Consider the following 22,085-nt stretch of genomic DNA (forward strand, 5'->3'; position numbering starts at 1 on the left):
ATATGGCATGTGGTGTGTTATCCTTCATAAATCCGGCAGCCACAATAGCAAATAAGTGTCGGATTCCTTATTGGTACTGGCGGAAGATATAGAAATAATAAAAGTGGTACCAAAAAGAAACAAATTGAAAGTTTGGTACCGATTGGATATAAGTGACCAAGATTCGGTACCAGCGGGGCATTAAACCCGATATTAGTATTTATTTTGCAATAGTCCTTAATATAAATTTGCACATATATATGCAGAAAATGGAGATAAATGTGTTAACAGATGCAGCACCGACAGTAATAACAGCACAAGCAAGGCAAGTTTCAGAAGATACTGGCTTTTCATTTGTACATTGCAGTGTGGGAGGAAAGGGATGGACGGAAGCCCCAAGGGTAGTGTTTGCCTATACTTCTATGAGCGGGGTTGTCAATCCCGAAGGATGGTCTAGTAATAACCATCTGAGCGAGAAGCGTGAGTATTTTTTATCTAGTTATATATATTTTTTAATTTCATCAAATTTGCAACAAGGTTGTGTTTGGAGAATATAAAAACACAGGACCAAGTGCTGCTCCAGATGGACGTGTTAAATACAACAAACAACTAACTGATGCAGAAGTTGCACCCTTCCTTTCTCTTGGCTTTATCGAGGGTTCCAAATGGCTGCTTCCTCCTCTATAGATGTGAAGAGTGTATTTATAGAACATAGAAACATTTATGTATATTCATATCTATGGTGTATGCTCGTCTCATGCGAAATTTTATCTCTTTTCGTTTCTTTGTAAGTTATAAGTATAAACCAGAATACTATATCAAGATTTGGTGCTGATATTTGTTTTCTTGAGAATGAAAGTAAAATGTTGCATCTTTGATAATTAAACCCAGAGTTTCGACCTGCAATCTCATAGCCTAGTATCTATAATTAATTATTTTTTTCATACCTGTCATCCTTCGAGGAGATGATAACCACCAACACTGGTGTCTTTGTTTCCATATTTACTTTATAGAAAACCTTTTATTTTATATTTAGATAATATTTTAAATATAAAGAGTAGACTTAAAATAAATAAAGTGGAAACTCCTTGTTTTCGTTTGAAAACAAAAATTTCTTATACAAAAAAAAGTATAGAAAATATGTCTAGTTTGTTTTTAAAATTTTTTAAAAATATTTTCAAAATTTTTCAAAAATTAGTTAAAAATATAAAAAATTATTTTCTATTTTTATTTTTAAAAAATACTGCAGATAAATATAAAGTATATGAAAATATTTTTAAAAAATTGGAATAATAAATTTTAAAGTAAACAAGCGCAGAATATTTTGTGTCACGGGCCCAATTCAATGACTAAGTTTAGACCCGTCGTATACGGATAAGGCCTAACTGTGATTAGGCGATGACTATATTGGGCCTAAATTAAGAGAAACCCAGAGTTGCCTGCCTAAAGTCATAAAATTACAAAGTAACCTTTTCTCTCCCGATCCACCGAATCGATTCGGGCACGGGATACCACAATTCACAAATTCACAAACATGACCTCCCAATCCCTAGCTTAGTTTTAGGTTCTTTCTTTTTTAATCAATTCAAATCAAATCAAAAACCCCAAAACCTCAAAAATTTTAGTGCGGGTGGAGATATAGAAAAAGGAAATAATATGGATCAGCACGAGCATGAAGAGCAAGAGCATGAGGTGTATGGCAGTGAGATTCCCGATGAGGGAGAGATGGATGCTGATATCGACATGTCTTCTAGACCTGAGGAAGAAGAAGAAGAAGTAGAAGAAGAATATGACGAACAAAACCCTAACTCTAAGGTCTCTCTTTTTGTTTCTCTTTTCTGTTAACTATATCTTGTTTCTGTTTTTTTGTTCTTATAGTGATCTTGATGGATTAGGATTTGGAGGACATGAAGAAGAGACTTAAAGAGATTGAAGAAGAAGCCGGCGCACTCCGTGAAATGCAGGCTAAAGTTGAGAAGGAGATGGGAGCTGTTCAAGGCATCTCTCACTCTCTCCCTCTATCTATATATATTGTGCTGTAGTCTTGTAAGAGTAGAATTTAGCAGCTTGTTTCTTTTTGTATACGTTTGGATAGTTTTGTCTTCCTCGAAATAAATTGGTACCTTTAGTGACACCTAATTGTTGTCGATAATTTTCTGATAGATAAAATACTAGCTATTAAATGTATATGATCAGCTACTATGTTAAGTTATTTATGTGATTCAAATACATTCTGTGCGTATTTTCTCTATATTTTATTTCTACAGGATGAAACGATGTTTTTAGTTAACAGTCCCCTGTCATACATGTCTACAGATTCCTCAAGTGGTTCAGCAACGCAAGCTGAGAAGGAGGAGGTGGATTCGCGATCTATATACGTTGGTAATGTGAGGGTTAACTATCCTTTTCTCACCTTTTTTATTTTTATTTTTGAGTTATTTCTTTGTAAAAATGATTAGTTCTGCAAGTATATGGTAATGCTTGTTCTTTGTGATGGTTTAAATGGGGGTTTTACTAGTGTATTTGCAAGAACCATTTAAATGATGATTTGATATATCATGATGAGTTCATCCTCGTGCATTTGAATACTGTAACCTAGGTTTATATAATCTGGTGTTGGTTGCTCTGCGTCTGGATTGGTTCCATACCTGGTTTTTATGTTCTGATGTTTCAATGATTCTGCTACTTTAAATAAGCTGATCTGAAAGGAAGAATCGTTGCTCTTCATTTATGTTTTTGACTTCAGGTAGACTATGCCTGTACTCCTGAAGAAGTTCAGCAGCATTTTCAATCATGTGGAACTGTAAACAGAGTGACAATTTTGACTGACAAGTTTGGTCAACCAAAGGGTTTTGCATATGTTGAATTTGTAGAGGTTGATGCTGTTCAAAATGCTCTTTTGTTGAATGAATCGGAATTGCATGGCCGTCAGTTAAAGGTATGTTAACTTATTTGCTTTGCTGTTATTTGCTCTGTAGATTTGCTTGTATGACTATTTTGATGGTTCTTTTATCTTTAGGTCTCTGCTAAGCGTACCAATATTCCTGGAATGAAGCAGTATCGAGGAAGGCGTCCCAACCCTTATTCTGGGTTCAGATCCCGAAGGCCATTTATGCCTGCTCCTTTCTTTCCCCCATATGGGTATGGGTAAGCATTTAAATATCTTTATTTCATTTGATGTCTTGTACGATGAAGGGAATATAAGAACTTAGCATGTTACTTTTCCTTGTGATTTAGTTGACTTCCGTTCATGCTTGTCTCCTTTCATACTCATGAATGAGTGTGTACAAGATGTACATATCTTTGATAGTCGATATATTTATTTAGAGTTATCAGTTTTTGAGAAGGATTTGATTTTAACTTACAGTCCTAGAAGAAAACATATTAACATCTCAAAAATATGATTATAAAAGGTTGATGCATGAAAACCTTTCCTATCTATAAGAAGAGAGCTTCTTGCCTTCTTCCTATTTAAAAGAAATAAGGTCTTAGACAGTATGCTTTTGCTCTTCTGATTCAAGCAAAGTCCTTGTTGAATGTTGTTCAATACGCTGTGTCATTCTGCCATATTCTATTCAAGGGTGTCTAATTTTAAACTCGGGAATGATCAAGCTATCAATTGAATCTGACTTTAGGCCGCATGCCCTTTAGTTATTTCTGGGCATTATGATTGGAAACAGCAAATTGTTTGGTGCCTTTTTGTGATTCATGTATTTGAGGTCCATTTTGATTTATTTGAATCTGATATGACCTCGATTGCTCATGACTTGCGAGGATTCCTGGGTATGGTTAAATTAGAAGAAAGTTTCAGTTCCACTTATGAAGTGGCTACAGCAGACTAGCATTAGAACTAAGGAGTTCCATCAGGCTATTATCTTTTGCAAGTGGCTACCTCAACCATAAAGATCATTCTCGTTTTATTCATTGGAGATCTAGTTAGAGTTACCCAGGTCATTCAAATTGGTGTGCTGTTAACATTCATGCATGGAAATGTTTCCAGACCTTGTGTGTTATGTCAGCTATGCTGCCTTTTCCCCATCAGATGTGGAATTCTTTCGGAGGCCATCTCATGCTATTTGATTATTTCTTTTCACATATTATTCATTGTCATATCTAGCATACCTTTTATTTGTTTGACTATGTAATAGGTTTAATGAAGCAGTGAAGAGTTCTGCATCATTGTTCACGTTGTTAATTTATCTCATATTCAGGAGGGTTCCAAGGTTCAGGAGACCCATGCGTTACAGGCCATACTAGTGATCAGCGGCCATTTCCGGAGGGCCTTCATGGATTCTGATGTTCAGTATTACTATTGTGGTTGTATGAAGGGATAGGAAGACCTGTATCATCATTTGCACGGCCAAGGCCGGTCTGATTTATCCAATTGATAGCTTGCGGGAGCTATAGGTTCCTGGACATCAAACAAATCTTGCATTTACTCGCATTAAAGAGCACAAAGCTTTAAGGGGCGCTAGATGTGCAAATGTTGTGTTTTTTTTTTTTTTTTTCCTTTTCTGTTTTTTCTGTAGTTATTTATGAATTCACGGTCTAAGATTTTAAGTTTCTCGTTGAGGTTAAGATGAAACTTTGAGTAATTCATACTCGGCTTTGCCTATGCAATGCCTTCTTTAATTCAGAAATCATAGGGGATTGTTGTTCTACAGTTTTAGAAGGGGCTTGTGGGAATCTGTCTTTCAAATTTGATATTAATTAATGGCTAATTGACATCATGAGTTTTCAACTATATATATATATATATATATATATATATATATATATATATATATATATCTTAACTTGAAAATGCTAACAAGATGATTTCTCAGGAAAAGTGCACCTTTTGCACTTTATTTTTATCTTATTAAGCTCTTGCGCTTTTACTTTTGTGAAATTTGAATCTTTTTCTAGCGGAAAGCTGAAGATACAAGTGGAATATATTATTTGTTCTTGTATTTCTGTATTTTGTTTATCCTATATATTAGATTCTGAACTAATTGAGCTTGTAATTGTTTTTTTAGAATTTCTAGTGGAGGCACTGAATCTAAATTTTTCTAAAAAGAAAATAGTGGTTCAATAATTTAAGTCGTCTTTTGATTAATTTTAATAGGTTTTTCTTTTATAATATAGATATGCTCATTATTATGAATGACAAATCATACGGAAAATTTTATAATACTGCATATATAATGCCCATTATTATTTAAACATATAATCGATAAATGTATAATTTGACTAATTCAAAATACTGATTGAATTTTATAATTACTGCAAGTTTCTTTAAAAATATTTTATGCTTTAGATTTTCTTTTATTTCTTAAAATTATAAGTATCTGTTATTATTTTATTTATTAATCGCTTGTCTTCTTTTTTTAGTAATTCATGTCTTATTAATTAATGTGATTAATTTATTTAAATGAATGAAAATTAAGTGGTATCATTCCAATAAAAGGATAGAATTTTATTTGAAATGAAAATATAATTTAAATATGGGTTAAGAATTTTTTTTAATTAGTTAAGTTTCAAACAATAAATTACAATGGGTTGAAAGGCTTAAATTTTTTAAAGTGTAGTATAAGATCATCGGTAACAAAATATAGTTCTTATATTTAGTAAGAATTTTTATCTTCATCAACTATTTTGGAATATAAGAATTTTATTAATCAAGTTAGTTTTAATTAACCGATAATTTGTCGAAATATATATATCTTTGATATTTTATGTATAAGATTAGCTATTACTGATCAAGAGGCTGCAATTGAAAAAGATAATAAATTCCGAAAAAAAATAAAATTCATGCCAATGAAAAAAAGAAAAGAAACTTCACTCATATTTTAAGACATTTTTTATGACTTGCTCAAGAGACTATTAACTTATGTGTTAGTGAAACTTATTAATTAGTTTAATCATTTTTATTTTACTTTCCAAATTTATAAAATTTAGCACTGCGCAACTCATGATCTAATAAATAATATTGTTTATCACTGATTATAATTGATTTATCATGTATTAAATTAAAAAGCTATTATATTTTCCGATGTAATTTATGAATCTAATATTTTCTTTTATTTTTTTTTATTAATTTAATATTTTTTAAGGTATAGTGTATTCAACTTTTAGGATACATTTTTTATGCGAGTATGAGATGCAAATAATAACAAAGCATATAAGAAATTTGTGAGGTTATTGCGGTCATTGACTAATCCACTCGCGCTTTCTCTCTTGATCGTTCGTCGCTGGAAAGCCAGCTAGTGCCTATCATGTTTCACCCTCAGGGTCAATAAGTTGGTTCTAGTCACAACTATTCATCTCTCTTTCTCATTCCTTAATCCTTGTTCGCACCATAATTTAAATTTAAATATTATTTTATATTATTATTAATCAATAAATTATATCCTTAACTAAATATTAATTTTAATTATAAAAGATAATAAACTAATTACATTTTAATATATATTTTCTAATAAATAATTTTTATTTAGATAATAATGTTAATTTTATTTTAAAAATAGCTACTAATTGTATTTTAATTTTATATTAAATAATAAATTATGTTTAAATCAAATAATAATTTTAATTCAATCTTAAATTATATTTCATTTCAAGACCCACCCAAGTGCGAATTCATGTGCAACATAAAGCTCTTATCCTTTCGAAATACAGCACACGTCATCAATTGGATGCTGCGAACAAACGCTTGAAGCTTACCGCTTTCTCCCGGTACTGGTAGCCCCCTCATCAGCGCCAACGCCATCGCCAACCAATAATGACATATTGCCACGTGGATTGAAACAGTTGCAAGTCAATATTGACTAACTGTCGTCGTGTAATCCCGTGTCTTAAACGTAATAGAGGCAGGTTAAGTGGTGAAGGTATGAAGATCCAACGGTCAACAATCAATGGTGCTTGCGTAGTCAAGCCATGACTTGTGTTAAGGTTTTTTCACGTGGAAATCTGTCTTCCTAATCTCTGCCCTGTTTTCTTGATCCAACGGTCAATATTGACTAATAGATTATTATTTTTTTTAATCCATGGAGTGCGCAATGACTGATTTGCCCATAAAATATAGTCTGTATATCTTGTTACGAGAGCCCTTTATCAACATGGGTTGTTAGAATTGAATACAACATTTAATATGTTGCTGATATTGAAAAAAAATAAATTAGTTATAGATTTCCGATTATCACATTCTTATGTATTTAATCTCATAATATAACTAATTAAGTGGTATCTTGATTTAATTGTAAAGATGAAACTAGGATTAGGACTCTTCATAACACGTCAAAATTTCTACTCCCCAATACAATAAATTTAAATGTTCTTAGTTACCATCTAATGGTATTATGTTTTTGTAATTTGGTAAGATAAAATTCTACGGTACTTTATTTATTTTCTTTATAATTATTTTACTAATAACCATCATTAAATGATGAAGTTTAATCTATTACATAGTGATAGTTTTAGTAAATAAGACGCAGATTTTAATGTTAATATTTTACTTTTATAATTGAATTATAAATAGAAATCATTAGCTAGTAAAATTTTAATTTCTTTTTCTGAGAGGACCTTTTAGTCTTTTAACACATTATAAGAACTGCAAAGATAATAGTTTTCCTCCTCAAAGAATAACATTGAAAGTGCGCAGGTAAGACAATTATTCTTGAAAATCTCAATAACAAGGAACAATTGTGTGGATATACATCAGGATAATTTTTTCCATCAGAAAGACATTACCATTTAACATATAAAGAGATTCTAGTAGTCAAATATATGATAAAAAAGTTTAAATTTTTCCTGATTGGTCAACACTTCTTGGTCCGAATGGATAAGGAAGATTCTTGAATCCAACCAAAAGACCTTACCAAAACCCCAATTATTGAGATTAACTTATGGCTTTCTAAACTCTTCATCTCTTCCTCTCGATCCTTTGGCTATGAGCTATTAGCTTGCACGATATGTTCTTCTGTGATTGAAAAGTACTAACTCGGCTATAAGAATCCAAGGTCTTAACTTGAAGATTTATCTTACCTTGAGTCTAGAGTATAAGAATTATTAGAGTGAACAGCTCTCGGCTTCAATTTTTGTTGAACTTTAATCACCAAAAAATTTAGATATTATGTATATTTTAATAATAAAAGGTCAAAACATGACAAATTAGATTTGAATAAAAATAATAGAATAGTAAAGTAAAAGTAAAAGTTAATGGACTTTTCAATACTTAAAAAGATTGTCCAAATGCATATCTTCTTTGGTGAAACAAATGCATGTCCTTAACATTCACTAAACTTTATCAAAACATATTTATTAATTTAAATAGTTAAATATGTGATAATTATTAAATATTAAAATGAAAATATACTCAAACAAGTGTCATAGGTGGGAATTACTCCAAAAAAGCTCTCTCCATCTGCTTCTTTCTCTCCACATCATTAACTATCTAATAATTAAAAAAATTATAACTTCCATAGCTGTCCCATTATTCTTCTCTGGTTTGCTCTTTCTCTGTCACACCCTTTCTCTCTTTATTAATTCCGTGATTATCCATATCATTCATCCTCTAATCTACCTCCCCTATATAAATAACCACTCGCCTAACCTTCTCTACATACCCTCTCTTCTCGTTATTTTCTCATTCATCAAGTTTCTGTTATTGTACTAGTTTAATTTTTATAGGTTCTTCTTCTCCCTTCAAGATTTATTCTTTTTTCTCTTCTGTGTTCTCTTTGTTTCAAGATTTTAAATAGAGGGTACGCCATGAACGCTCTTGCAGCAACAAATCGTAATTTTCGCCACGCTGCACGGATTCTTGGGTTGGACTCTAAAGTTGAAAGGAGTCTTATGATCCCTTTTAGAGAGATCAAGGTATTTAAATAAATGAATAAAGAAAAACTGAGTCTTGCATTTGGCTCTTTCTTGTGTTATTAATTGTTATGTTAGAACAAAAAGACTGTTTTTTCTTGTGTTATTATTAATTATGTTAAGATTGAGAGCCTGTTGTTTTATTGATCATCTTCTTGTTGTTGTGTATTTGGTCAGGTGGAATGCACAATTCCTAAAGATGATGGAACTCTAGTTTCATACGTTGGATTTAGAGTGCAACATGATAATGCTCGTGGGCCCATGAAAGGAGGAATCAGATTCCATCCTGAGGTGTGCTATCAGTTATCAGTCAGTTTTTCTTTGTCTTGTCCTTGGAATTTGTTTGTCTTTCTTGTGTGACTTTATTTAGGGCGTGTTTTGATGCTAGATGGGATTAGAACTTAATTTTTCTTTTTGTTCTGAGTTTTTCTTTTTTCCGAATTGGGCTTTATGCTATGCTTTTCACAGCACTACAGTGAAGTTCTATGCTTTTGAATGAAGCAAATCTGCTTCTGTTTTCTACTCTTATCTAGAGAATGGCATCTTTCTTTACTTGGGTGCAATTGGAATAAACTTCTGAGGAATAATGATCGATGCCTATTACAATAGTTTTCACCATTATGTGTGAAATTGATTTTAAGTGAGAACATGGTATTTTCTCAAACATCTGAAATAAGCTTAATTCATTATCGTATGGTAAATTTGGTAGAAAGTAATGTAAACTTTTTTCCAAAGTTCATTCCATCTTTTTACTAAAGTCCACATTCCACATTCATGATTCACCATTCCTTTCTCCATTGTTGGAACAAACGTGCACTTGGACAAAGGCTGATCCTTTTTCTTCTTAATTTATCTTAGATGATTCTATGATTTGAAATTGATTTTTAAGAATTTCTTAACTTTTTTCTTTTTCTGACAGGTTGACCCTGATGAAGTAAATGCCCTTGCTCAACTAATGACATGGAAGACTGCTGTAGCAGACATACCTTATGGTGGGGCAAAAGGAGGGATTGGATGCAATCCAAGGGACTTAAGTAGGAGTGAGTTAGAACGACTCACACGTGTCTTCACTCAGAAAATCCATGATCTCATTGGCATTCATACAGATGTTCCAGCTCCAGATATGGGCACTAATGCGCAGGTCATATCTTCTCCACTGATATTTTTTCTACATTTCTCACATGCTCAGTTTTGTTTTGGGTCTAATTTTGATATGGGCTAAAATCTGTAAACAGACCATGGCATGGATACTGGATGAGTACTCAAAATTTCACGGTCACTCTCCAGCTGTTGTGACAGGAAAGCCCTTAGTGAGTTTTAAATATCTGCCTTCCCAAATTTATGCTTCTAAAATTTTAAATAATCATCTTAGAAGCTGAATACAATGGTACTTATCTTCTCCTTCCTCTCATGTCCATATTTGTTATGTTAGGATCTTGGTGGATCACTCGGTAGAGAGGCTGCAACTGGTCGTGGAGTTGTTTTTGCTACTGAAGCTCTACTTGCTGAATATGGGAAATTCATTGAAGGTTTGACATTTGTTATTCAGGTAACTCGTAATTAGATTTGAATTGTGAATTTGATTGTCATTTACATCATTAAATTCTGAGATTGTTTTGTTTTCATTTAAAAATTAATGTTTCTTTCAGGGCTTTGGGAATGTGGGGTCCTGGGCAGCAAGGCTTATACATGAGAGAGGCGGGAAGGTTATAGCAGTGAGTGATGTCACCGGTGCAGTCAAGAACCCAAAAGGAATTGATATACCAGAATTGCTTAGGCATAAAGATTCCACTAATAGTTTGACAAATTTCCATGGTGGAGACCCTATGGATCCCAATGAATTGCTGGTGCATGAATGTGATGTCCTCATCCCATGCGCTTTAGGTGGAGTTTTGAACAGGTTTGTGTCTGGACTATCAACTTGTTCCTTGCTTTTCAGTTTTAGTGAAGTGGTATGTCTTTTTTTGATTTCTTACTCTCACTCATTGCTTCCCTCCTAAATTGCATTGGTTTATCCCAAAGATTTCATTTCAATTGGAATTTGGTTATGATGTGAAAGTAAAAAAGCATTATTGCAGTTCTTGCATATTCACTTTTCAATTACTAAAAAACATGAAAACCTGCATAGAGGGCAAGTGCTTCTTTTGGGAAATAGTCCTTTTGAATGTTAAGTATGTCAGATGATACTGCTGGTTACACATTACTTGAGCTTTTGCAGTCTGAATGTGAGAAAAGAAAAATGAAGATGCTTGTATTTTCTAATTTGTTGAAGCTCAACTAACTTTGCCCAAATTCCTGTGGATCTCCTTTTGAAGGGAAAATGCTGCAGACGTGAAGGCTAAGTTTATTGTAGAGGCAGCAAACCATCCTACTGATCCAGAAGCAGATGAGGTGCCATTTCACTTTTCTTTTGCTGTGTTCTAAAAAAGATGGGAGAAAATATATATGGCTATGATTTGTGACATTTTGATTTTCCAGATTCTGTCTAAGAAAGGAGTTGTAATACTTCCTGACATATATGCAAATGCTGGAGGTGTGACTGTCAGCTACTTTGAGTGGGTTCAGGTAACACATTAAAAACATTAAAGCAACAGTATTGTTCTCCTTTAAATTTTTTGATATAGTAGCACAAAATTCGGGAAAAGATCCCTGCAGAATAAATCCATTATTTATTTCATAAAATCCTGTAATCTATGCTGATCATCCAAATTACTATCCAAGAGGCCTGCTATGTAATTAAAGGTAATTGCTTTCTAATGATTGATCCCAGTGAATGAAATCATGTTGTATGTTACTTCTAGTGCAGTGCACCAAATTTCTACTTGATCAACTTTATTCTTCCTAGATGGTTATGAATGAAATCTGTCTTAATTGTGACACAAATGATTTAGAAGACTTGCATAAGATGTTGACCTACATCAATAAGTTTATGAGAAAATGGTTGAACAAGTTTTGATTTGTACAATTTTGCAGAATATTCAAGGTTTTATGTGGGAAGAAGAACAGGTGAATAAGGAGCTTCAGAGGTACATGACTCGAGCCTTTCAGAACATCAAGAACATGTGCAAGACACACGATTGCAATCTTCGGATGGGTGCCTTTACCCTTGGGGTAAACCGGGTTGCACGGGCTACTCTCTTAAGGGGATGGGAAGCATAAATAAGCTTCTTTTTAGTCTTCAATTCCTCTATTTACCCCCTTCATCCTCAGAGATATTCCTTTTGTCAGCTGAGTAGAAAACTTGGGAAGCTATTATTTGCTATACTTCAAATTTTCTGTTAAACTATTTTTCCAGAATCCCAAAATTATATTTGGACTCAAGTATTGGGGGGATACTATAATTTTTTTTAATGAAAAGGAAAAATTCTTGGCAACAGCATCAAGAATGTTATTGTGGTTATTGATGTTGTTCATTTTGATACTAAAATGCATATTGCTGATTACTATTATTGACGTGCTGAAACTGTTTGACAGTTTGATCTTAAGTTGTGTTCTGTTTTCCTGAAAATATTTATAAAAATTATGATTTGTTGCAAAAACAAATACAATAGTGAGAGAATAAATTAATAAATATATACACTTTGCTTCATCGAGCATAAGAAAAGACAGGAATTTCTTTTTATTGGTGAAGAGGAATTAACTTTGATTCTATTGATATTTTCGAGTTCTATAGAGGGATATGATGAAACTATTAACTAGCCTTTACTGTTTATTATACTAAAATTACCATGCAAAATGGAAATGTTTACTTCAAAAAGTGTTCTTTACTTCCCTTGGTAGCAATGGCATGTTCTGCAGCAATACTTTTTCCCTTTCATTGAATCACAAGAAAGTATTCAAAAATTAATCCAGATAAAATAATTTGCCCATAATCTCAGAGGCAAAAAGGGGCCAGTCAGGATAACATTATTTATTATGAAGTATGGGCATATTTCCTGCTCCTATCCTACCATTATCACTGACCGAAAGAAAGACCAAAGGAATAGAGAAATAAGCCTCCTTCACCTTCCATGGCTTCCGTTGCCATTTCTGCCTCATTGCAAAGAGCTTGCAGTTCAAATCATGTCACCAAGAAACAACAGCCTCAAGCAAGACCTGCACGCCCTCTCGGGACAAAGCAGGTAACCCATGTCGTTACTCTAAATGTTGAAGGCCAAAAAGGTTTAAGCATATCTGAACAACAAGAGAAGCCTCCTTTAGACGCTAATGGTTCAAAGAGAGCTGATGATAAATCAGATCATGGTCCTGAAGCAGAATCCTCTACTCCGACATTTATTGACGAGCGCTGGCAGATGGGAAATTGGGATCTGAATATGTTCGTCAAGGATGGTAAAATTGATTGGGATGGTCTTATTGAAGCAGGCGAGTGAATTACTGCTCTTGTCCATACTGCAAAACTTATGGTTTCTCTAGCAGGCAAGGATGATAATTGCATTAATCAATCTTTTGCATTATATGTTTCTGTACTATCCGTTGGTTTTTGCAGAAGCAAAGAGGAGAAAGTTTCTTGAATTGTATCCAGAAGCATCTACTAATGAAGAACCAGTGCTGTTTAGGAGTTCCATTATACCTTGGTGGGTGTGGCTCAAAAGGTCATATCTGCCAGAGGCAGAGCTAATAAATGGTTTGAATTTTGCTGTCTCACATCACTTTGCCACTCCATATATTCTCATAACTGTTATGTCTATCTAACGCTTGCATTTGTCCCATAGGTAGAGCTGCAATGGTGGGATTCTTCATGTCATATGTTGTGGATGCATTGACAGGGCTTGACATGGTTGGCCAAGCTGGAAACCTGGTATGCAAAGCAGGACTTCTTGTGACGGTCATTAGCATAATTCTTCTCAGGCGAACTGAAGATTTTAAGAACCTGAGGAACTTGGCTGATGAAGCAACATTGTATGACAAGCAATGGCAATCATCATGGAAAGATCAAAATGCAGCGAGCACTAGTGGCTCAGAGAAAACTGGAAACTGAAAATTTAAGTTACACTGTTTGCATATTATGTATTATTTTCCCAAAGAAAGAGTAAACGCACTGCAAGTATCATGGATATCAATTTTAAGCTATTTCTATTCAATTTCTTATTCGAGTGTGTGATTATTTTTTGTGTGCAAATGAGCAGTTATATTTTGCAAGAATTACTATTACACAATTTCAATGATCAAATATGTTGGACTATTTTTGTTTTGGACAGAACAAATTGGAAGTACAGTACAGGACTGATAAAAGTAGTCAGACAATGGGACACAGTACAATAGATCATTCTCTAACCTACTTGAGCTACAATGAGAGAAAACAATTACACCCATGACAGGAAACCCTTGACATAAACAGGAATATCTCCAAAACGGAGTATATGAAATTGGGTAGATGAATATTTATTCAAGTAATATTTACATTACTGCTACTGCTGTTGTAAAGACTAGTTACCTTGACCTTACATCACTTCTTTTTCTTAAAAGTAGCATTGAATTGTTAAGTGAATTTTGATGTGATTTATAATGGGTCTTGCTTTTGCTGTTGCTGCTGATAAACATAAATGCACAAAATCATCATAAATGCTTTAGGCCAAAAAAAACACACATAAAAAAAAAGGAAAATAGTTGATAAAGCTGAAAAGAGACCTATGAAATGTAGCTTCAAAATCAAAACTGAGCTTAAAGTGGCCCAACCAACCCATCCCTTTAAAACCATAATCCCAACCTCCGCTATCCTCCAATCCCAAAACAACAGAAACAAAATTATATAAATATATAAATTAATTCAACAACAAAACCCAAAAAAAAAACAGTAACAACTCTCTCAGAAAAGGTTATATTATATATTATATATATAACAAATGCTAAGCAATCCTTTGCTTCTCCATCAACAGGAAAGAAAATGCCATCTTTCTCTGACTCCTCAATTCCTCCATCATCACCTCCCTCTATTGTCGACAACTCCGAAGCCGAGCGCCGCCTCCGTGACGCGGAGGAGCGTTTGCGTGAGGCAATAGAGGAGCTCCAACGGAGGCAACGCAGGGCGGCGCGTGGCGGACACTATCCACCATGTGATCATCCGGCTGATGAATCGTGCGTTGCACACGCAATTGGGAATCTTTGCCAGAGCTTTCTTCTTTCTTATGGTGTTAGAGTTGGTGTTGGTATTCTACTTCGAGCTTTTAAGCTTGCTAAAGGACAATCTTACTCTTCACTTCTCGATCTCAAGGTTTTTCACTCTTCGATTTTTAGCTTGGTGGGATTGATTGGAATTGGGTTTAAAAATTGAGTTCTTAAAGTTGTGTTTGTTTGGCAGCAACTTGTGTCGGAGAAAGATTTAATAGTGAGAGAAGAAGCATGTCGTGTTGGTTTATTATTTGGGGGATTTACAGGGTCTTATCATGCTATCAGATGTTTACTGAGAAAACTTAGAAGGAAAGAAACGCCTTTTAATGCGTAAGTTCTATTTATTTTCTTGTTTTACTTAATTTTTCTTTTTAATCTTTTAATTGTTTTTGGTTTGTGAAATGATAATACATAGATCATATTGCTTATTTATAATAACATTATTTAAGGGATATGATGGAGCAGATTTTTAGCAGGTTCGGTTGCAGGGTTATCTGTTTTAGCATTAGATGATTCTAACCGGAGGCGAACTCTTGCTCTTTATCTCCTGGCTAGGGTAGCTCAGGTGTATGCTATTATACATATTTTTATATCAAAATTCAATTGATAAGGTTTAATTTTTTGTTAAATTAACATTCTTTTTATTTTTAATCAGTGTGCGTATAATTCTGCCAAATCTAAGAATAAGTTTCACCTTTGGGGAAGTCATTGGAGACATGGTGATGCTTTGCTTTTTGCTTTTGCATGTGCCCAGGTAAATGAGTGTTCATGTTGGTTTATTGGATGTAATCTGTTTTTAAGATCAGATGCCATACTTATCAGTTTGGCTCATCGATTTGGGCATGTTTTATCGTGATGAAAACATGAGATTAGGTAGCAATTGACTTAATCTAGTCCGTTGTATCCGATTATTGTTCTTGGCTTAGAATTGTCTAATTGAGTTTATCATTTTCCAGGTTATGTATTCCTTTGTTATGCGTCCTGAGAGCTTGCCAAAAGCATATCATGACTTTATTCAGAAGACCGGGCCAGTTGCTCAACCTGTATACAAGGCTGTCAGAGATAGCTGCAGAGGTGCCCCAGTTGATGTTGCCTCACTATCAGCTTATTTATGTAGCAGAAGGAAGCTCAATTCGGTGAAGCTTGAAAAGTTCCCCTCTATTATTCCTTGTTCAGTTATTCATCCAGACACAGATTCGTGTTTAACTCATAATGCTAATGCCGCATCAGCTACATTCAGGAAAACTTTTCCACTTTACTTCTCTTTGACTTTTGTACCATACGTCGTTTTACACCTTCAGAGGGTAAATCTTTGACTCTAGCTGGTCTATTACTGCTTAGTTTAAACTTTTACACTTCTCTTTTGAGAGAGGATAGATAAGAGTACTGTGGTTACAATAGATACGCAGTCATATCACGTTCTGGTGTTAATATAGAGAGCACATTCTATATTGTTCTCCACTGAAGTAAAACCATCAAAGGTGATTGACTAGTTTCTGTCCTGCTTATGCAGGTTCATGGTAGATAGACTTAGGAGACATAATTGTTGCTCTTTAAAATGGAAAATTGAGTTAGATTGTTAAATTTTTGGGCCACATCTAATTCAAAATCTGCAACTTCTAATAGAATCAATGGTGCATTATTCTCACATTCAGACTGCAAAATTCCAATAAATACTTTTTTCTTTTTATTATTGTACTTCACTGGAACGGTTTACATCTTGGCTGCAGTTTTTGTTTTGCTTCAATTTCACTAAAGAATTTATTATCATTTCATGAATTTTTCTCTCTGGTTGTTAAAACATTCTTGAAGTTATGAATCTCCTCTACTTTTATGCAAAGTCTACATATGAATCACTTAATCAATAGCTTGTGATACTTCTTAGTTCAGATAGATGCTTGTTGAATTTATACATGTATGTCTTTTTCTATCATTGAGTTGGATATTCTTTTAATTTGACTGGCATGAGGTGGGGTTGAGGAGGGGGTTATGTTTTTTATCTAGTCAAGAATGACAGTAATATCTCACATCTGGAGCTAATTTGTCTTTGTTTAAATATTCCCATGCACTTAAAGTTCATGGAGTCACCTGCTCATACATGTTGGCTTGCTGTTAGAGATGCTGTTCGCTCAACCACATTCTTATCTGCATTTGTTGGAATTTTTCAGGTAAATGTTTACTCAGTTGTATTTACACTTTCTTTTCTTAAGCTGGTGCACATGTTCTTAGTAATTTATGGGTGATGCAAGGGGGTTATATGTCTGCATCGGAAAGTTGCAACTGTGGACCACAAGCTTGTATATTGGATTGCAGGAGGAATATCTGCACTTTCTGTATTACTGGAGAAAAAATCTAGACGTGCTGAACTTGCCTTATATGTTCTACCACGAGCTGGAGATTCATTGTGGTATATTTCAGTAAACCGTCACCTTCTTCCAAATATCAAGAATGCAGAGGTATTGTTTTCGTGTAACTACTATGTTCTGCATACAGTCTTGCATCTGGCTTAAGATTGCCCTCGATCCACATTTTGTTTAAAGCTAGACTACTTGCTTTTTAGATATTGTTTGCTTCTTCTTTTGGCACTTCTTGTGAATTTTCTATTTTTAAGTTTGAATCACCCATCACTGGAAGGAGGACAGTAAACAAATATGTTGGGCTTGAATTGTCTAAGTGGCCATGTGGCTGCTGTAACGAGACTGTTAATTAAAACACATAGCAGACCTGAGTGACATAAACATAGTTTTAGTGGTCAAGGGTTCAGCTTAAGGTGTGCATATCATGTGCACATGAGGTTAATGATTCTTTTTTGTGTGTGGGATAATGCATGAATTGCCCAAGTGGTTCTCTCTATTTACACATAATGAATAGCTGGTTGGGTAAATGTTACAGGTGGCCTTATTTTGCATGTGCATAGGAGGAATAATGTACTACTTGGAACATGAGCCAGACACTATGGCTCCATTCCTCAGGGGTCTGATCCGCCGTTTCCTTGCCAGCAGAATAAGCAACCCAAACCCTCCATCTAATCGAACAGCTTCATACACATACTTGCAGGCTCTTGATGCCATGAAGCCTCCAAAGTTACAGGAGAGCAGAGAGGCTGAAGCTTCATCGTCTCAGAAATACAATCTCGAATCCATTCCGGGGCTGTAAGTATATTTTGGTGGATCATATGTTACTGCCACCAGAAACTGCACCCTGAGTCATTCTTTTACATCAATTTAAAATATCACTTTTTAGAAGGCAGATGAGTTCTGCTTAATACATTACAGTCGAGTAGTAGGAGATCAATAATATCTCATGCGTTAGATTTTGGCCGTGCAAATGTGTTGAGATTAGGTTTCATTTCATCAACTATGATTCTGTTCCCCGCCAGAATAGGTTTTCTAAGGAGGACAACTGACCGCTCTGGGAGTAATAATGATAGTTGATGCTATTTGAAATTCTGGTAGGGGATTTCTCTTGTAAATGATGTTGCCTTTTGAATATTTTTTTCTTATGCTTTTCAGTTTACTTTTGTAATTTACTACTGAAAAATGATTTGGTCATTCCATTTGATTGACCATAGAACTTATTAAGTTAAAGTTTTTGACTATAAATCCAGAAATTACACAGGCATGTTCGACATACTAGTCATTTCCTGTTATATGAATCCTACTGAGAGTAAAATCTTTAAACATTTTGTTTCAAGTGCTGGGTCAGTTCTTGCCAACACAGGTCTATTTCAGTCTGTTTGGTGCTTGTTTTATGGAGACGGATCATGCATTATATTGTTTGGGATGAAAGACGTTGCGCTGCGTCTGACTATGCTTCTAAATTAGGGTTCAGATTGGCCTCCCATCCCCGTAAACACCAATCAAGAACAAACAAACAAACAAAATATGAGCACTAGGTAACAGCATTACCATGAAATATTGTAGGTACGGTCTAAAGAAACTAACTGAAGTGTCATTATCAAATAAATATATTACCGCATAATCTCAAATCTCAAAGGGTAAGTCTAGGAAGTGAAAGAACAGAGAGCCTGGTCCGGAGATTCGTTTTATTATACTCGACTACTTCTTGAGGCTCGTAAATTTTTATTTTAATTCAGTTTGGTCAACTAAATAAGCATTATAAATTATAAGGAGGGGTGGTGGCTTGTCTTTAGCATCCCATGGTCTAAGATGAAAAGGAATTATAAAATTATTTCTTTCAGTTCCTTCCTTAACTTGTTCTTTAATCTGTTGGCAAGAAGTCAATCACCTCAACACATAACTCTTTGCTGCCAAAAGATTGAGAAGGAAAGAAAGAAAGGACAAATTCCATTGTAAATCAAAATATGGATGCCAGGTTGCTGGAGGCAGCTCAAAGTGGAAACATAGTTTACTTGCACCAATTACTAGCAGAAAATCCACTCATCCTCCTCAGTACTGCACTGTTTTCATCAGAAAATCCTCTTCACATTGCTTCCATTGCCGGGCATGTTGACTTTGTCAAAGACCTGTTAAGGCTGAAACCAGAATTTGCTCAAGAATTAAACCAAGATGGCTATAGTCCCATGCACATGGCAGCAACCATCGGGCATGTGGAGATTGTAAGAGAGCTGGCAAAAGTTGACAGCAGACTATGCCGTGTACGGGGAAAACAGAAGAAGACTCCTCTTCACTTAGCAGCTATCAAAGGAAGGGCTGAGGTAACAAGTGTAATGCTTATGTCTTGTCCTGATTGTATTGAAGATGTAACTGTTCGAGGAGAGACTGCTGTGCACCAGGCTGTTAAGAACAACCAATTTCATGCAGTAAATGTATTGGTGGACTGGATCAGGGGAACGAACAGGGAAGAAATGTTGAACGTGAAGGATGAATTAGGCAACACAGTTCTGCACCTTGCAGCCTGGAAAAAACAGCGTCAGGCAAGTTGTTAGACTCGATTCTTCTTCTTCTTCTTTTTCCCCTCTTAGTTTTAACCAGTCTGACTTCATATTTCATATAAATTTACAAATCCTTCTTCTCCTCTCCCTATGAAGTACGTTCACACTTAACCATGTTCATCATCAAAAGTAAAAGCGTATTTATCTTGTGTTTTGTTTTGTCAACACAACCAAACAGATATTGGCTTTGGTGTTATTCGTTCATTAATTTCTTTTGTCAATTAGTATTAATTTCTTAGCTTAATTCTGGTCAAATTGCAGACATTATGAAGATAAGATATAATAATCTGTACAGTAGATTTTCATTGATTTGACTCTGTCCTGTTGACCATTCTGGGAACGCTAGCTATTGCCGAGTACGCCATTATTGCGTCAGAATATCACTTTGGTCTTTGCTGATGTGGGAAAATTAGAGAGAGCAGCAATTCTAGTCAAAATTCAAGAAACACTTGAACATATTCTTCTTTTTTTTTTTTCTTTTAAGAAAAAGAAATAAAAATAAGGATATATAATTAGAGTTTCTTGCAGGTAATAGAGTTGTTACTTGGTGCTGCTACTATTCGCTCAGGCATTTTGGAAGTGAATGCCAAGAACAACAGCGGCCTCACTTGCCTTGATTTGCTATTGATTTTCCCAAGTGAGGCAGGTGATGCAGAGGTAATCGAAATCCTTCGAGGTGCTGGAGCATTGCAAGCGAAAGACATCAGCCATTCTCCCATTTCTTCATTTCAGTATGTCAATCAGATCACCGCAAGTACTTCTACTCAGATCACCCCAAGCACTTCTACTGCATCTGAGACATGTCAAACACCACATCCAAATAACTTAGTCAATTACTTTAAGTTCAAGAAGGGTCGAGACTCTCCCAGTGAGGCTCGGAGTGCATTACTAGTTATTGCAGTTCTAGTCTCAACTGCAACTTTCCAAGTTGGAATTAGCCCTCCAGGAGGAGTTTGGCAAGACAGTTATATTCCAGATGGAAGCAACAGCACAAGATCCATCATTAAAAAAGCACATTATGCAGGGGAATCAGTTGTTGCTACATCTGATCCAATTGCATTTGCAATCATTGTGCTTTTCAACACAATAGGATTAGCAGTGTCTCTTTTTATGATCAACATCCTGACAAGTAGGTTCCCCTTGCAATTTGAGCTACAAATATGCATGGTTGCAATGTATTCTACTTACAACACTGCGTTGGTAAACATGTCACCAGATGAAATCAAGCTTTACGTTATTTTGACAACAGTATTACTGTCTTCAATTGCACCAATTATAGCCAAACTGATAAGATTACACGCAAAAAGGGTCACAAGATCTGTAATAGAGACCGTATGCCTCGTCGTTCAAGCAATAATGGGTTTACTGGGTTAAAAATAGCACGCAGAAGTTGGAGTTCTGGAGTCTAATTATTTTCTGGCTAATCACTGCACAAGAAGAGGACTAGATAGCAACATGAGCTTGAAGCATTCAAGATCCTAGCTATAATGCGTTAATAGTCAAGGTTAATGGGCTGTTGGCTGAGCAATTAGAGGCAAATGGATTAGTAATAAGACAATTGTGCTATATAGTAGTTTGTTAGGAATGATTTGATATATAAGAGCTGTCATGTGTTGTAAACACTAGTGAATAATGGAGCTCTAATCATATTTCAGAAATTTTCTCTCTCATCTTTCTTTCTATTTTCTTGCCTCCCAAACACTAATTATGACCTAAACCTCTTGGGTTATGACACAATGACGTAATGTGTGTGATCGCGTATCAGGATGGTATGTGGTTGAGAATCTTATGCGTATGTTCTTTATGAAGTGGTGCTAAGCAGATCAACTGACAGATTATAAAAATGACGCTGGCAGAACATGTCTAAATCTTTCACAAATTTTGTTTGAATAAGTAGAGTCTTCGACCCTCCCCGCTCCTCTCTCTAACACCTATTGCCCTAGCCTTAGCAAGATTTTTTTATCTTTGCTGCAGAAAATCGATACAATCAACACAAAATGAATGATGGTCATGGAATTGCTTACCGTGTTGAAAATTAACTATTGGAACTTGACACGAGTGCTGTGGGAGACTTGCGTATTAAGAGGGAACAGATGAAGCACCAGGTTCAAGCTAGTCGTTCACTAAATAGCTTTTCACTGTATAAAACTCAAGTACAGCAGAGGGTGAATGCATAATTTGTAACGCTCGTATGTTTTATAAGTTCCTTGTGCAAGTGAAAGGACAA

The 22,085-nt window shown here is 34.8% G+C and overlaps 5 protein-coding genes across 8 annotated transcripts; all 5 read left to right on the plus strand.

Moving 5' to 3' along the window:
* Nucleotides 1–1,448: 1,448 nt before the first annotated feature.
* LOC8289685 (polyadenylate-binding protein 1) lies at nt 1,449–4,709 on the plus strand. 2 transcript variants are annotated; one of them, XM_015726915.3, is made up of 6 exons: nt 1,449–1,794; nt 1,875–1,977; nt 2,296–2,366; nt 2,726–2,917; nt 2,999–3,120; nt 4,191–4,709. In XM_015726915.3, exons 1-6 carry the CDS (start codon nt 1,636–1,638, stop codon nt 4,234–4,236), a joined length of 693 nt encoding a protein of 230 aa, XP_015582401.1. In that variant the 5' UTR covers nt 1,449–1,635; the 3' UTR covers nt 4,237–4,709. The 2 variants fall into 2 exon arrangements, with proteins under 2 accessions (XP_015582401.1, XP_015582403.1); XM_015726917.3 differs by lacking the exon at nt 4,191–4,709 and having other exon boundaries at nt 2,999–3,130.
* A 3,665-nt stretch (nt 4,710–8,374) lies between these two features.
* On the plus strand, nt 8,375–12,235 carry LOC8289684 (glutamate dehydrogenase 2). Of its 3 annotated transcripts, none has more exons than XM_048372553.1 (9): nt 8,375–8,838; nt 9,013–9,144; nt 9,755–9,976; nt 10,071–10,145; nt 10,268–10,384; nt 10,485–10,735; nt 11,151–11,226; nt 11,314–11,400; nt 11,809–12,235. In XM_048372553.1, exons 1-9 carry the CDS (start codon nt 8,731–8,733, stop codon nt 11,992–11,994), a joined length of 1,254 nt encoding a protein of 417 aa, XP_048228510.1. In that variant the 5' UTR covers nt 8,375–8,730; the 3' UTR covers nt 11,995–12,235. The 3 variants fall into 3 exon arrangements, with proteins under 3 accessions (XP_048228510.1, XP_002511037.1, XP_015581305.1); XM_002510991.4 differs by having other exon boundaries at nt 8,379–8,838; nt 9,013–9,126; XM_015725819.3 differs by lacking the exons at nt 8,375–8,838; nt 9,013–9,144 and adding an exon at nt 9,256–9,486.
* A 175-nt stretch (nt 12,236–12,410) lies between these two features.
* On the plus strand, nt 12,411–13,939 carry LOC8289683 (light-harvesting complex-like protein 3 isotype 1, chloroplastic). The gene is made up of 3 exons (XM_015725825.3): nt 12,411–13,197; nt 13,322–13,459; nt 13,548–13,939. Exons 1-3 carry the CDS (start codon nt 12,846–12,848, stop codon nt 13,811–13,813), a joined length of 756 nt encoding a protein of 251 aa, XP_015581311.1. The 5' UTR covers nt 12,411–12,845; the 3' UTR covers nt 13,814–13,939.
* Nucleotides 13,940–14,440: 501 nt separating this feature from the next.
* On the plus strand, nt 14,441–18,573 carry LOC8289682. Its single transcript, XM_002510989.4, has 8 exons — nt 14,441–15,046; nt 15,134–15,273; nt 15,409–15,508; nt 15,599–15,697; nt 15,900–16,247; nt 17,019–17,111; nt 17,193–17,399; nt 17,836–18,573. The coding sequence occupies exons 1-8, from the start codon at nt 14,720–14,722 to the stop codon at nt 18,097–18,099; spliced, it is 1,578 nt and encodes a 525-aa protein (XP_002511035.1). The 5' UTR covers nt 14,441–14,719; the 3' UTR covers nt 18,100–18,573.
* Nucleotides 18,574–18,718: 145 nt separating this feature from the next.
* On the plus strand, nt 18,719–21,516 carry LOC8289681 (ankyrin repeat-containing protein BDA1-like). The gene is made up of 2 exons (XM_048372552.1): nt 18,719–19,840; nt 20,387–21,516. The coding sequence occupies exons 1-2, from the start codon at nt 19,268–19,270 to the stop codon at nt 21,230–21,232; spliced, it is 1,419 nt and encodes a 472-aa protein (XP_048228509.1). The 5' UTR covers nt 18,719–19,267; the 3' UTR covers nt 21,233–21,516.
* The last annotated feature ends 569 nt before the right edge of the window (nt 21,517–22,085 follow it).

The sequence above is a fragment of the Ricinus communis genome, chromosome 4 (genome assembly GCF_019578655.1).
Source record: "Ricinus communis isolate WT05 ecotype wild-type chromosome 4, ASM1957865v1, whole genome shotgun sequence".
In the NCBI taxonomy this organism is placed as follows: domain Eukaryota; kingdom Viridiplantae; phylum Streptophyta; class Magnoliopsida; order Malpighiales; family Euphorbiaceae; genus Ricinus; species Ricinus communis.